At 52.6% G+C, this 14,404-nt stretch overlaps 1 protein-coding gene across 17 annotated transcripts in view; it reads left to right on the top strand.

The window, feature by feature from the left end:
• The window catches only part of AFDN (afadin, adherens junction formation factor), a 113,673-nt gene that overhangs the window by 75,953 nt on the left and 23,316 nt on the right, over nt 1-14,404 (top strand). For all 17 annotated transcript variants that reach the window (XM_070461363.1, XM_070461352.1, XM_070461365.1 and 14 more), the window contains 4 exons: nt 1,784-1,927; nt 3,301-3,499; nt 4,822-4,925; nt 7,388-7,474. In XM_070461363.1, the coding sequence (XP_070317464.1) occupies nt 1,784-1,927; nt 3,301-3,499; nt 4,822-4,925; nt 7,388-7,474 (534 nt within the window). The remainder of the gene's footprint in view (nt 1-1,783; nt 1,928-3,300; nt 3,500-4,821; nt 4,926-7,387; nt 7,475-14,404) is intronic.

Below are 14,404 nucleotides of genomic sequence, written 5' to 3'. Positions count from 1 at the left end.
GTGTGACTTTCAGAGGACACAGTACAGCCCATAACAGGTGGTGACCAACAGAGTAAACACCTAGAACCGTGAGGTGTGTTTCGTAAAGCTGTATACACTGAAAGATAAACTCTGATTTAAAAGTGGATGATAGCTGGCACTTTAAAGATACAAAGAATAAAATGGGATAACCAACAAGGACCTCCTGTATAGCACAGGGAATGCTGCTCAGTATTCTGTAATAGCCTAAATGGGGAAAGACATTGAAAAAGAATAGACTCATGTGTATATATAACTGAATCATGTTGCTCTGCACCTGAAACTAGCATACCACTGTCAGTCAACGGCACTCCAGTGTAATACGGAAAGTTAACACCCCGCTGTCGGTCGGCGGCACTCCAGTGTGATAGGGAAAGTTAACACCCCTCTCCAGTGTGATAGGGAAAGTTAACACCCCGCTGTCGGTCGGCGGCACTCCAGTGTAATGCAAAAGTTAACACCCCGCTGTCGGTCAGTGGCACTCCAGTGTAATGCGGAAAGTTAACACCCCGCTGTCGGTTGGTGGCACTCCAGTGTAATGCGGAAAGTTAACACCCCTCTCCAGTGTGATAGGGAAAGTTAACACCCCGCTGTCAGTCGGCGGCACTCCAGTGTGATAGGGAAAGAACACCCCGCTGTCGGTCGGCGGCACTCCAGTGTGATAGGGAAAGTTAACACCCCGCTGTCGGTCGGCGGCACTCCAGTGTAATGCGGAAAGTTAACACCCCGCTGTCGGTCGGTGGCACTCCAGTGTGATAGGGAAAGTTAACACCCCGCTGTTGGTCGGCGGCACTCCAGTGTGATACGAAAAGTTAAGACCACAAGCAAGGTAACCCCAAAGCAAAAACCTGTAGTAGAAACACAGATAAAAGAGAGAGGACTGTGAACGCCCCCTCAGAAACTCATCACGTCGCCAGGAAGAGGGCAGGAGCAGCAGAAGGGACACGGGACACACAGTAGCCTGGTCCTTGTGGCGTAGCCCGCTCTGGGGGTTGCCTGGTGCTCGGGGACTAGACCCTGGCGCTCTGCAGTTAAGAAAAGAGCATCTGTAACCTGTTCGGTTATGTTTAGTGTGTAATTTTGTATTTTTTTCTCAATCTCTTAAAGAGATACAGTATAGAGATTTCTGCCCTTTTTCTTTGATTGAATCTGCTAGTTACTAGAAGGGTCGTTACAATGTTATTTTATTCAGACCTTAGTAATGGTAATCTGATGGTTATATAAGTGTTAAAAGTTTCTAAGGTTTTTAAATGGTTTCTGCACATAAATTATTGAGTCTTATTATACATACAATTTTAATAAAAGAAGATCCCTTAGAGAAGGAGGTGGCAGCCCACTCCAGTACTCTTGCCTGGGGAGGTCCATGGGCAGAGGAGCCTGGCGAGCTGCAGTCCCTCGGGTCACAGAGAGGCAGACACGGCTGAGTCTGGAGTACGCACACAAGACGCCGTCCGCCACCTGTAACCAGGCGGTGCTTTGAGCTCAACTTGATGCACACAGGTAATGTGAATGGACGTGTGTTTTCTTAAAAACACCCTGCATTTTAAAGTCAAATTAGCAAGTTAGTTCAGTTCAGTCGCTCAGGGTGTCCGACTCCTTGCAACCCCATGAATTGCAGCACGCCAGGCCTCCCTGTCCATCACCAACTCCCGGAGTTTACCCAAGCCTATGTCCATCGAGTCGGTGATGCCATCCAAATATTACATAAAGAGGAATATTTATGAAATATTTTTAAATCATGGTAGTTCCTGTCGCTTGTTCATAGGCAACCACTTTGCTTACGATGGATAAGTACGCACCTGATGACATTCCAAATATAAACAGCACCTGCTTCAAGTTGAATTCCCTGCAGCTCCAAGCCTTACTGCAGAATTACCACTGTGCCCCCGACGAGCCCTTTGTCCCTGCGGTAAGTGGAGCACCAGTCACCATGCACCACGTCTGTGTGGGGAGAAGGGAAACAGAGCGAGAAAGTTTACTTGATCATCTTACGAGGTCACTTTTGCGGCTGACATCTGTAGGAGTTAAGGTTCCGGGCGAGAAGTAGAAACCACATAAGCGTTTTAAGTAGACGGGGATTTAACTCAGGGAATGAGGTTCTTGGAAAGCCAGGGCGGGGAGTGAGGAAGGTGCCCTCACCCTGAGTTTGGGGCTCAGCACTGAGACCCGAGACCCCAGGGCCCCTCACGTTGGCTGCTATCAGCAGGGCAAGGCCTCCCCCAGGGGCTGCCTCCCAGAGCTGCGCCAAGGCGCCTGCCTGGGGAAGTCAGCTCCTCACGCAGAGCAGAGTCTGCTGTTCAGAGAGCTCTCCAGAGGGCAGAGAGCACAGAGAACAGTGCGCAGTGCAGCCAGCTCTTTATGATAAACACTGCCTCAGCACAGCCCCACATTAACAGCAGCTGGATGCAGGAGTCCTGAGAGTTCCATGCGCAGGTGACCCAGTCCCACAGAAGGCTTCACTTCCAGTGCTGAGTTTATGCTGACAGAAGGCAGGGGCTAAATCCACAAGACCGGAACCCACTAACAGTCCCCAGATAGACTGGGTCACAGTCCCGAAAGGGGGCCTGACGTGGCTGCACATTGGGAGGGGGCTGTAACCGCAGAGGGTTAAGCCCCGAGGGAGGGCAGAGCCGCTGTCCACACTCTGGGCTCAGGGACACGGGAGGGCCCTGGGAGAAGCCTGGTGGCCGTGACTTTGGGGACACAGGACAGGGCAGGGAGGGCAGCTTCTCTGGGGTGTGGTTCTGTCCCCTCCCTGGGGTGAGGAGGGGGTGTTCACTCTGTGAACTGTTCTGTGTGTACCTTATCTAGTAAGTGAAAGTTCGTAAACAGAAATCACCTGTAAACCCATCATAAGGCAACAATCTGCATAACCTGGGACTACATATCTTTTTAATATTTGACATTGTGTGAACTTTTTCCTGTCATTAAGTACAAAAATAAGGTTACTAGCAACTCACTGTTTAAAAAACTGTGCAAGGAAAAAATTATTTTTGAAAAGGAAAAAAGCTTATTTCCTTGTGATCAAATAGTTTCTATTTAGAACTATAGGTGTTCACTTACAAGTTAGTATCTTTAGCGGAGACAGTAAGAGTGTGTGCCGTGCCAGTGCTCGGTCACTCCCCAGGCCGGTCTGAGCTGAGGATGAACTGGCTTTCCCTCTGTGAGGCGCCCCGTGTGTGTGTGTGGCCACACCGCACATGACCAAGCGCGTCTGGTCATCACTGGTCAGCCGCACCACCCACCGCGCATCTCCCAAGCCCGTGTCTGTTTTCTGAGCAGGACTTGATTGAGAACGTGGTGGCCGTGGCCGAGAACACGGCGGACGAGCTGGCGCGCAGCGACGGCCGGGAGGTCCGGCTGGAGGAGGACCCCGACCTGCAGCTGCCCTTCCTCCTGCCTGAGGACGGCTACTCCTGCGACGTCGTCAGGAACGTCCCTAGCGGCCTGCAGGAGTTCCTGGACCCTCTCTGCCAGAGAGGTGGGTTGCCTTCCCAGCCCAGGCGTCTGCCCTCCCTGCGTGCCAGCGGCCTGGTGTTCGTTGTGTGTGTCAGGCCAGCCCCACTGCGCACACCTGGCGCGCTTCTGGGAAGGTCGGGGCCCGGGGCTGGGAGGGACGCGGTCAGTGGTGACGTGGGGTCAGAGCAGGCGTGGCGCAGCTGCCCGGGGCCCTTCTGCTCACCTGGCGTCACAGTTGGGTCAGAGCAGACATGCAGGGCCACCTGGGTGCCCCTGCTCACCTGGCATCGTGGTTCCTGCTCACCGGCCCTGGCACTGTCCTCCCTCCAGTTCCACGTGCACCTGGGGCTCCGTCCGCCCTGTGTGTGGGTGCCACCGGAGCATAGCGGTCAGCAGCAGGGCCAGATGAGCCCTGAGCCCCCCGTCACCTCGACCTTCCACCCGGGCAGTGGGCGGCCGCACCACCCCTGCTCTGGTCTGTATGTCTCTGACCCATCGTGACTCCGGGTGAGCACAGAGGTGCCGGGGCCAGGGGCTGTCTGGAGCACAGTGTGCTCTTCCTGACTGTCAGCTGGCGCTGATGAGGCCGCTTGAGAGGAAAGAACTGTGTCTGTGTTTGTGTGTGAGACAACCTTGTCACAAAATTTCTGAAAGATACTGTAAGATCTGACAGATGAGGGATGACGCGGGCTTAGTCTTATAAAGATGTCAGCAGTCCCTCATAAAAATATTAAAGATGTTCTTTAAAACGTCATCACATTTTTGGAAAAAACGTGAATGTGGCCTCCAAGGAAATGAGGACAGAGAGGAGTGAGGAGGCCCTCCTTCCCCGGGATCACTGTTCCACTGGAGTAAGTCACCAATCTTGGGGGCGAGCCTGCCTGCTGTCTTCCACCACAGTTGCTCTCTGGTCCCTCTGTCCTTCCCTTCTGTCTGTCAGGGGTTCTCAGTCTGACTGAGGAGCTCCTAGTCGAGTGGAGGAGACAGATCTGCAAGGAAGCATTTCAGTGCGATTCTGTAATTTCTCATAGACGTGAGAAGAACGCTGAAATAAAGTAGAGGTGGAAACCAGTTTTGCTTTTCTGCTTGGTGTTGAAATTACATTGGACCAAAGCAAATAGATTTTAATCACTAATAAGGCTGATACAAATACTTGTGTACAGGTTCTGTGTTCAGATAGACACGTGATGGTAAATGTCTGCTGATTCACTTCTCAGAGAGATGGGAGGTGTGGACTGAAAAGAGGGGGGCTCCGCGCCCCGGTGCCGTGCGCCGCCCCTGCCGGAGCCCAGGGCTCTGACACCGCGGCTGTTCATCCTCACGCCTGCCTGTTTCCCTCCCCAGGGTTCTGCAGGTTAATTCCTCACCCACGCTCCCCAGGCACCTGGACGATATATTTTGAAGGTGCAGATTACGAGAGTCACCTTCTGCGGGAGAACACAGAACTGGCAAGTATCATGAGGTGGCAGGCGGACCAGTAGAGGAACCTTGATTCCTTTCGATTTGAAAATACTTCAGGCTACGTCTCTACAGTCTCATCTATAGACAGATGTTGCTTTTAGGAATGCGCCTGTTTGGGGACTTACCTGGTCACCGAATGGCTGAGACTCTGAGCCCCCAACGCAGGGCACAGGTTCAGTCTGGTCAGGGAGTTCAGATCCCAGAGGCCACACAGAGAGGCCAGATAGGAACACTGATGCCTGTTGATAAGACAGATAAACCTCACACATGTTTTTTACATACATTACTATGGCAATCTTAACGGCTTTTATTAGAAAAATTTTTCTGTGATAAAAGTATTTTCTATTTTCTAGTCAGTCCTACCTTAGTGAAAATGTTAGTCACTCAGTTGTGTCCAACTCTCTGCGACCCCATGGACTCCAGCCCACCAGGCTCCTGTCCATGGAACTCTCCAGGCAGGAATCCTGGAGTGGGTAGCTATTCCTTTCTCCAGGACGTCTTCCCAGCCGGGGACTGAGCCCATCTCCCCTACCTTGCAGGCTGATTCTTTACCGTCTGAGCCGCCAAGGCTGCCCCTACGCTGCCTTAACTATGTACCAAATCATTAATATTTGCTATCTTAGTGAAAGACTGGCCAGTCCCATTAGTGTTTGCTGGCTCATAGATTTTAGGGAAAACCCTGCCTTGCTTCTTGCAGAGAATTTTAAATCAGAAAAGGAGCTTCACCATGTCTTAGAAAGGGATGCCAGACCAGAGTTGTCTTTTCCTACGTATGCTGCACGTCCGTCCAGAGAACACAGACGAGTCGTCTTTCCTTTTAGAACTTCATTGTTCTGTTTCGTTCACCTTAAGTAACTGACTCCTAAGCCACGCAAGGCTTTGGAGGAGCCCAGTAGGTGTGGCCACCTGTCTGGCAGGTAACAGTGGACAGGGCCCAGTGTGTTCCATGGCTGGGCGTGGCCGTTCGGCCCCCTGGGCCAAAGCTGGGGGCTCTCAGCTGTGAAGAATGACCACAAGTCTTCTGGAGTTCTAGAAACTTCCCGTGGTGACCTCCTGAATTATCTATTAGTCACTCAGAACCACACACCTGGTTCTCACCTAATTTCTAAGAAGATAGATCATGTGAGGAGGCAGTGCTTACACATAAGGCAACGGTGGATGTGTGTTTTGTTTATTAAATCCAAAGTAGTTGTTTTTGCTCAGTAGAAAAACTGAGCGGTTTTGTTTTGCATTTGAGCATGTCCAAAGCTTGCCTTCGCTGGTGATTGCTGTTACACCAGGGAGACCGCGTTTGACTGTCGGCAGAGTGACTGCCACGCGTGCCCGGTATCAGCTGCTGTTGCGCTAATAGCAGCAGTTTCTAGCTTCCAGATTTTACAGAAAAACAAGCTCCTTAGATGGAATCACTGATTTTTTTTTCCATCTTTCTAGTTTATTTATGGATCTCTCAGGCAATTTTAGGTCCTGATGCTTTGTAGAAGCTTTGTCACTTGATCTTATTTATTTCCCTTAAAATATTCTCCTACAGACTTTGGTTCCAAGTAAATAAGCTGTGTGTATAGTCACTACTCTTTGGCAGTGTGCCCTCATACTTACATGTATAATTAACTGAAATCCTGGTATGTGGGCCTGGTGATGTTCTTTAACTTTGCTAACTTGTTCACGTGAGGCGGGGTGTACTTAGACCGTGTGGCTTCTGTGGATGGCTTCCCTCTCTCATTGTCTGTGGATCTGCTGGGAACTGGCGTTACTGGGCACGCACTCCGTCCCTTCCGGCTGGTCTCCCACCACAGGCTCCGCAGCGGCATGCTGAGCTTTGGGCCGGCTGCTGAGGCTGAGCCGCGTCGTTTGCAGCTGAATTTTCACAAGAGAGGTTTGTGGTGGCTCAGATGATAAAGAGTCTGCCTGCAGTGCAGGAAACCTGGGTTCGATCCCAGGTTTGGGAAGATCCCCAGAGAAGGAAATGGCAATCCACGTCAGTATTCTTTCTTGCCTGGAAAATCCGTGGATGAAGGAGCCTGGCAGGCTACAGTCCACGGGGTCGCAAAAAATCGGACATGACGGAGCAACTTCACTTTTCACAAGATACAGAGATGCAAGAGCATCTTTGTTATAACTGTCTTCCCCTGGATAGTATAGAATAAGTTTAAATTTCTTCTTCAAAAAATGTCCAGTGATTTTGTTTTAAAAGATAATAAAGTAATATTGTAATGTCTTTAAGACCAAGTTTTTCTTACATGGTAGTGATTCTAGGGTTGTTTTGTTTTGTAAATTAACATCTTTAAACAACTTGTAAATATTTAGCATTGTGATGATTCTCTTGATGGCTCTGGAGTCAAGAAAGAATGCTGGTACTTACTTTACCAGGTTACCCCATCAAGGGTTGGTTTTTACTGCTTCTGTTTCCTCTTTGGTTTCCGCCCTCAGTAAACTCTCTTTTCATCCCTAGGCGCAGCCTCTGCGTAAAGAACCTGAAATCATCACTGTGACCCTCAAAAAGCAGAACGGAATGGGCCTTAGCATTGTTGCCGCGAAGGTAGGACAGGGCGGGGGCGCAGGCTGCCATCCTCTGTCCTTTAAGCCTGAGTCGGCGGCCTTTCCAGCTCCGCGTCTGGGGGCCGGGCATGGGAATGAAGTGCTGTGCGCGTGGCACTCTCAGGAAACCTGCTCCAGAGCCCGTGTGTGGAGGGGCTCCTGGGGCCACTGGCCGCCTGTTCAGGTGCGTGGCCTGCTGGGAGCTGCAGCGAGGGAGCAGTGCCCCAGTCTTGTCTAGGGGAGCAGAGGGGGAGAGGGGGCTTCGTCCCTTTTAAAGACATGCGGTTCGCAGGTGGAGCTCGCCCACAGAAGGACAAGGGTTTGAAACAGCAAGGGGATGGGCAGGAGCCATGATCTCAGGGCAGGGGCATGTGGGAGGACTTCCGTGCCAGCACTGGAGCCAGGGGCTGGGGTGTGGCAGTGGGCGTGCTCCAGGGCACAGTGGCCAGCGGTGAGGCCCAGGACCGCCTGGCCCAGCCCACCAGCTGGGACTCCAGCTGACCCCTTCTGGTACAGGTCCTGAGTGTTGTGCTCGGGACAGCCGGAGCTGGTGGGGCAGGCGGGAGCAGGCAGCTGCAGGCCTGGGGATGCTTTCCTGTTTGCTTGTGTTGGATATGAGCATGTGGAACCCAGAGGGCAGGAGGCAGAGATACAGACTTGTTCGGGCTCACAGGTGCTGAAAAGGAGGCACCTTGGAGACTGTGCCCTGGTAACTGGGCAGTGTGCAGCTCTCGTGCATGAAGGCATCCGTTCGCGTCTGTTCACCTGTGGGCTGGATGCTGGAGCAGACATGCGTGAAGGCATCCGCTCGCGTCTGTCCACCTGTGGGCTGGATGCTGGAGCAGACATGCGTGAAGGCATCCGCTCGCGTCTGTCCACCTGTGGGCTGGATGCTGGAGCAGACATGCGTGAAGGCACCCGTGCGCGTCTGTCCACCTGTGGGCTGGATGCTGGAGCACACATGCGTGAAGGCATCCGTGCGCGTCTGTCCACCTGTGGGCTGGATGCTGGAGCAGACATGCGTGAAGGCATCCGCTCGCGTCTGTCCACCTGTGGGCTGGATGCTGGAGCAAACATGCGTTTCTCCAGCTCAGCGGTGGCTTCTCCGGGACTTGCAGGGAAAGCAGGCCGTGCTGGACACACGTTGCGGAGCGGTGCCCTGCCGTGCCTGCTGTAGGTCTGTGCCAATGGCGTGGGTGGGCTCTGCCCGGGGTGCGGGGGCTCAGGCCCACCCTGCCCCCCGCTGGGGAGCCGTGCAGCCCTGGGCGTGGCTGCAGCTCGAGCCCCGGGAGGGGGCTGGGGGCCTTGGAGCTGGTCCCTGCGGCCGCCCGCCATCCCCCGTCAGCCTGGGACCCTGTCTGGCTGCTGTTTTTCCCTCTGAGCTGTCTGGGCCTTTGTGTCAGGGTTTGGCTCCGTCCTCCGCCTTCCCAGTCAGCCTGTGGCTTCGGGGCCGTGCGCCTGGTGGACTCTGATGTCAGCCCGCCAGCACCCCTCCCGGCTGCGGCCACTTTATGGAATCCAGATGCCGAGGCTTGTCCGCGCCGTCCACGGTGGGGGCTGGGGGATCAGGGTGCTGCCTCTCACTCAGCTAGGGCCGGCATGGCGCTTCCTGTTTAGTTTGGGTTTTTAAAATAGAAACTGTTTCCTCCTTCTTATTTTTCTAACTCTTTTTAAAGTTTAATAAAGTACAAAGTAAGCGAGAATCTGAGCTGCCTGGTTACGTAAGAGCCCGAAATTGCCCAGGCGCTGCTTGGAGTTTCTTAATGCCCGCGGTGGTCACTCTTGAGAGACCAGCTGTGTGTCGGCTGTCGCCAGCGCGGGTCCAGGCAGTGGTGTTCCGGCTGAGAGGTCCATGTGCCCGAGAGAGATGTGGTTCTCCGTTGTCGGGAGGGCAGAGCCTGCGGTGAGTCTACTCGGGGCCCCGGTGGCCGCTGTCCGTCCCGTGAGCGGCTGCAGCCTGTTGCCGACGCCCCACTCGGGGAGCTCGTGCTCACACACCGGGGTGCTTGCTGCCCTGCAGCTCTGTGCCGCGGCTTCTCAGGGCTCGGGAAATAAGAGGCTGTTCTGTACTTTTATACAAGAAAAAGACGAGTTGTGATATGGTGGACGCTGCTTGCAATAGTGGTCGCAACTGCTGTAGATGCTGAGCACAGACGCAAGAATGTCCGCAGTGCAGGACGTTGGCCGTCCAGGTGGTATTTACTGCAGGATTTGTCCTCAGCAGGTCTTCTCTGAAAGCATAAAAGTGACAGTTCCAAAGGTACTTATTAGGAGGTTTTAGTGTTTTACTTAGAAGTGAATGGCTAATTGAATCCTGGTTGTGGTCTAACTGTATGTAGTATTAAGTTTTCAAATCTTTGGTTAGCTTAAAAAAACTGCTGTGCCTTAGAAAGGAGAGGGTGAAAGCAGTGTTCACCAACGCGTCGCCTCCTCACCACTGGACCAGTACGTGTGAGCCACGTTCAGTGTGTGAGGCTCCCGGGGCCTTCACGTGCATCCTCGTCGGGGCCCCGGGGGAGCGGCTGCGTCAGGAGGACCCAGGAGGCTCAGCTCTTTCCGGAAGCGCTCAGCTCTTTCCCGGAAGCGCTCAGCTCTTTCCCGGAAGCGCAGGGGGCCGTGTGACGCTCCTGCACGGCTGGTGCTGCGAGTCTGGACAGCTTGTGTTTCTGCTCTCACAGTGAAGTGTGTGAAGAGCAGCGCTTTCACCTCTGTTTGCAGTCGTGGCCTAAGTGCACGTTTCTTTGGTTGGCTGACACCCTGACTCAGTTGCACTGAAACAATGTCATTGGAACGGGAATGTTAGTTCTCTGAAGCAGAGCCTCCTTTCCCCCGGCAGTTCCCGTAGAAAAAGACGGTGTAGGGCGTCTGGGTGCAGGGCCGTGGTGGGGGGCCCGCCTAGGGATGGTCCAGAGAGCCCGGCCCTACCGGTGCCCTCAGCCCTGCCCGGGGTCAGGGCTCCCTGCACTGGCACTCCTGCCTGGGCGTCCATGTGCAGAGGCTGCGGGGCACTGTCATCACCTTCCTCTCTGAGACCCTCGGGAGGCTGCGCCTGCACTCTGGAGACCCCTCCTTGCACCCTCTTCTGCCTGCACCCTTCAGGACCCCACGGTCCCCTGCGGCCCGTCTGGGGCCCCAGCATCAGAGGCTGTGTGTTTGCTCCCTTTATCTCACGGAGAGTGGGAAGATAGATAACAGGCTGTTCGTCAATTGTACTGAACGTAAACAGGAAACGAGTGCACAACCCTGACCTTGCAGGCAGAGGGGTGCTCACCTCACGGGGCTGTCCAGGTGGCCAGGATGGAACGTGTCCTGGGCATGGGTTTTGACACCTATTGTCTCAGAATTAAGGTCACTCCTAGCAGAGAGCACGAGTGCGGCGGTGTTGTTGAACCTCTCGTCTGAACTTCAGTTGTTCATGAATCAGAACTCTTGTCTGACCAGAAGCAGCGGCTCCAGACCCCGAGGAGGAGGCGGTGGAGCATTGTCCTCATGGCCTGATGAGTTTTAAACACGCCCGGCTCTTAGGTCATCCTGGCCCCTGCCTGTTTCCACGCCTGGGAACAATAGGCTGAATTCATGCTCTTTGGCTGGCAGCTCAGTCTTCCTTCTGCTGCTGCCTTTTTTTCCATTTTGGATTGTGTTGTAATGATGTTTTTATGCTGTTAGTCACATCACACTCCCACGCTCAGTCGGAAATTGCAGCTGGAATGTTGGGAGCGTGGGCCCTTCTGACGGAGTCTCTGAGTGGGAGCTGAGCGCACCTGCGCTTCAGTCTTTCCCAAGGTGCCTGAGAAGGTAGAGGGGCGGCCTCCTCCAGACTCTCGGCCATTCCCTCGGACCGCAGGGCAGCTGCCCGAGAGGTGCGCGTGTCTGTCCGTGCTGGGAGGTGCGCGTGGCTCTGCCGGTGTCTGGGCGCCTCCGCCAGCCCCGCCGTCCCTGCGTACCTGCCCCGGGTAAACTCAGGTGAGGTACCACCCTCCCCTCTCCTTCTCCTTGAGCCTCCTTCTCTGCCCTCCTAAGGGAAGGGAGAGCTGCTCCAAGATGCGTTTTAGGATGGAATCCTGGGCTCACGCAGGCGTGCCCTCAGTGGTTCACCGTGGCTGCCTGCTCGGGGCCGCAGGCTGGCCCCCGGCCTCCTGCTGTGCCCCGGCCCCCGTGAGCGGCCCCAGGCGCTCGGTCCAAAACCACGGTACTTGGCGTGGAGTCTGGACAGAGACTGTAGGACTGTTCTGCCGTGTCACCCTCAGTAGCACCTCTGGGAGACTTGATTTTGGTTTTTAGAAATGTACTTTTACTATTTAAATGGAATTAAATTACAAAATGGTAGCCAGTGGAATTTGCCATTCCTGATACATGTGGAACATATCACTGCTTTCCAGAAGGTAGTTTTTAAAAAGGTATTTGATTTGTCACATGGGGAGTGCGTAATTCTGAATAGTGTTTCTCTTCATTTTGATTTCATAAATAACAAATAGACCGAATAGATAAGAATACAAATAGACCAAAACGCAGTATGTCTTTTCAGATGCCAGTTTAGGTGTCTTTAGGCAGGGAGTCACTGAGATTTCTACACTGTGCGTTTAGTTATCATACTGTGGCTACTCTTCTCACAACTGGGAATCAAGGGGTATAATGTTAGCATGTATGTTGCATTGTGGGAAGAGTTTGTTTTTGCACAATTATCTGCATAATTACAGATTTATTGTTAGTAGCTGTGGTTACTGATGACATAGGTTTACTATGAAAAGCTTAGTTTTGGGGCAACATCGTCCAGTAACTCAGGCTATGTAGGTAAATCAAAATTTTCCATTAACTGCATTAAAAAAATAAGGGAAACTGAAATCAACAGTGTATCTCCTTGATGCAGTTGTGATTTCAGTGTCGTCACTGTGTTGCTGGTGAGACACTGTACGCTCTCCTACTCAGTCTTTGGAGTTGGGCGGACTTTGCTCTGGACCGCGAGTTTCGGTCGGGACGTGCCCACCCCAGGCCCCGCGCCCTGGGCCTCTGGCTGCCAACGCCAGCCCTGACACAGCTTCACCAGTGTCTGGAGGCTCTCTGCCTCCCCTGTTGACTGTTGGTCGGTGCTTAGCTAGTTCATCCTTATGTTCTTTTAATGACAGGTGGGATGCCTTGATACATAGCGGCAAGAAGGTGTAATTTCTGGACCCTATTTTTATTTGTTAATTTAAAAAGTAGAGTTACCGGAGAAGTGAATTGTAATTGTGTGTATTTGTAAATAGAAGAGGAACTTAATGGAATTTGTTCAATACTTTTTTAAGTTCAGTCTTACTGGGCTAGTGTGTACATTATTATATAGAAATAGGACATGAGTGGCTTAATATTTCTGAAACTAATTTTGTTTTGTTGAATTTTTTTATCAGCCTGTAATGTTTTTATTCAGATGAAGTGGGACTGGTGGCAAGAGAATGCCGTAGTGTTAAGGAAGGATTGTGTCTTGGTTCCTTCCAAGAGCTGACTTGCTCCCAGTTCAGACGGCAGTGGGCAGGCGCCATGCAGAGCTCACCAACTCTCTGTCCCCCAAGTCCTAGAGTCAGTCCAGCCAAGCCTGCCCTGGCCAGACTGAGGCACTGGATCACCTTAGCCCGGCACTGGATCAAAGGTTGTGGTCTCTGGGGCTGAAAGGATTTAATAGAGGTACTGTTGATTTAATATATGTATTTGGGTTGGCTAAAAAGTTCATAGCAACTTAACAGAAAAACCTATGATTTATCTGTACAGTAGTTGCATTTACAAATTTTTATGGTCAGTTTATAGCCGTGAGCTACACGTGAAATATGAGACTCAAATCGGCAGCTACCCAGCCAGAGAGGAGGCCGCCCCCCAGTTGCTGCAGCATCGAGCAGGTGTGCGGGCATGGTGACACAGTGTAGGCAGAGCCCAGAGTCACAGAGCGCGCACCAGCGAAACGGTACGGTTGAGGCCACGTTTGGAAGGCGCAAATGTCAACCAGAGTTTGAACACCTCTTAGAATATTACCCTACCCCCAGGAATCTTTTTAAGCAATTGTATTTCATGGTGCTTTCTCAGTGACTTTTTATTAAAGTCAATTCTTATGACCAACCTTAAATAGACCTTTTAGATGTTAGTGGTCTTTTGAATTGAGGTCCTTTTTTTCCTCAGATGTAAACCTTTTGTCACAATGACATATACTTAGAAATTGAACTTATTTGGAATTAAAAGAAATGACTGTCACTTAGAGTTTAGATACATTCCCATCATGTAAGAAAGTAGTGTTTCTCATCGCTTGGGTGCTGTCCCTCCGAGGACGGCACATGCTGTCACAGTCAGAAACGCTCAGGGTTCTCAGCTCTGCACCAGGAGTTTGCGATGTCATCAGTCTTGTGTCGTCAGCTCCCTGATAGTAGGTAATTGACTGCTCTGTGACCTCCTGTGTGTTCACTAAGGTAGCGTCTAGATCGACCACATTGCCGTGGCCTGACTACAGGGGTTCGGGAGCTCCCCTGGAAGGGAGCGGGCGGGGGCCCTCTGTACCGACTTCGGGAGCAAGGGCGGTGCCGTGGGAACACGAGTGTGCCAGGGCGGCGGCGTGCCTGGGCAGATGAGGTGAGTGGGTGGGCAGGTGAGCCCAGGAGGCAGATGATCAAAGGATTCGGGCTGACCTGTTGCATCAGAAGGTCGTTGTATGTGGCAGGAACGTGACTGAGGGGCAGAAGGGGCGCATGGCGATGTGGTGGGTCCGCACTTGATGTGGGTGCCCCATGCAGGAGGCTTCTGCTTGCTTACAGGCAGTTGTCCACCTCTCGGTGCAGGGGCCTGTCTTCAGGAAGAATCTCCTAAGGCAGCTTGGATAGAGGAGCCAGCGGGTCAGTCTTAGGAGAGCGTCCATGTCTCGCCAAGATTGTTCTGAAATTTATAGTGTAAACTAATGCTTGTTTACAGATGTGAC

Source organism: Odocoileus virginianus, chromosome 34 (genome assembly GCF_023699985.2).
Source record: "Odocoileus virginianus isolate 20LAN1187 ecotype Illinois chromosome 34, Ovbor_1.2, whole genome shotgun sequence".
Lineage (NCBI taxonomy): Eukaryota > Metazoa > Chordata > Mammalia > Artiodactyla > Cervidae > Odocoileus > Odocoileus virginianus.
Note: the sequence above shows the minus strand (reverse complement) of the source record. Positions and strands in the feature narration are given on the sequence as shown.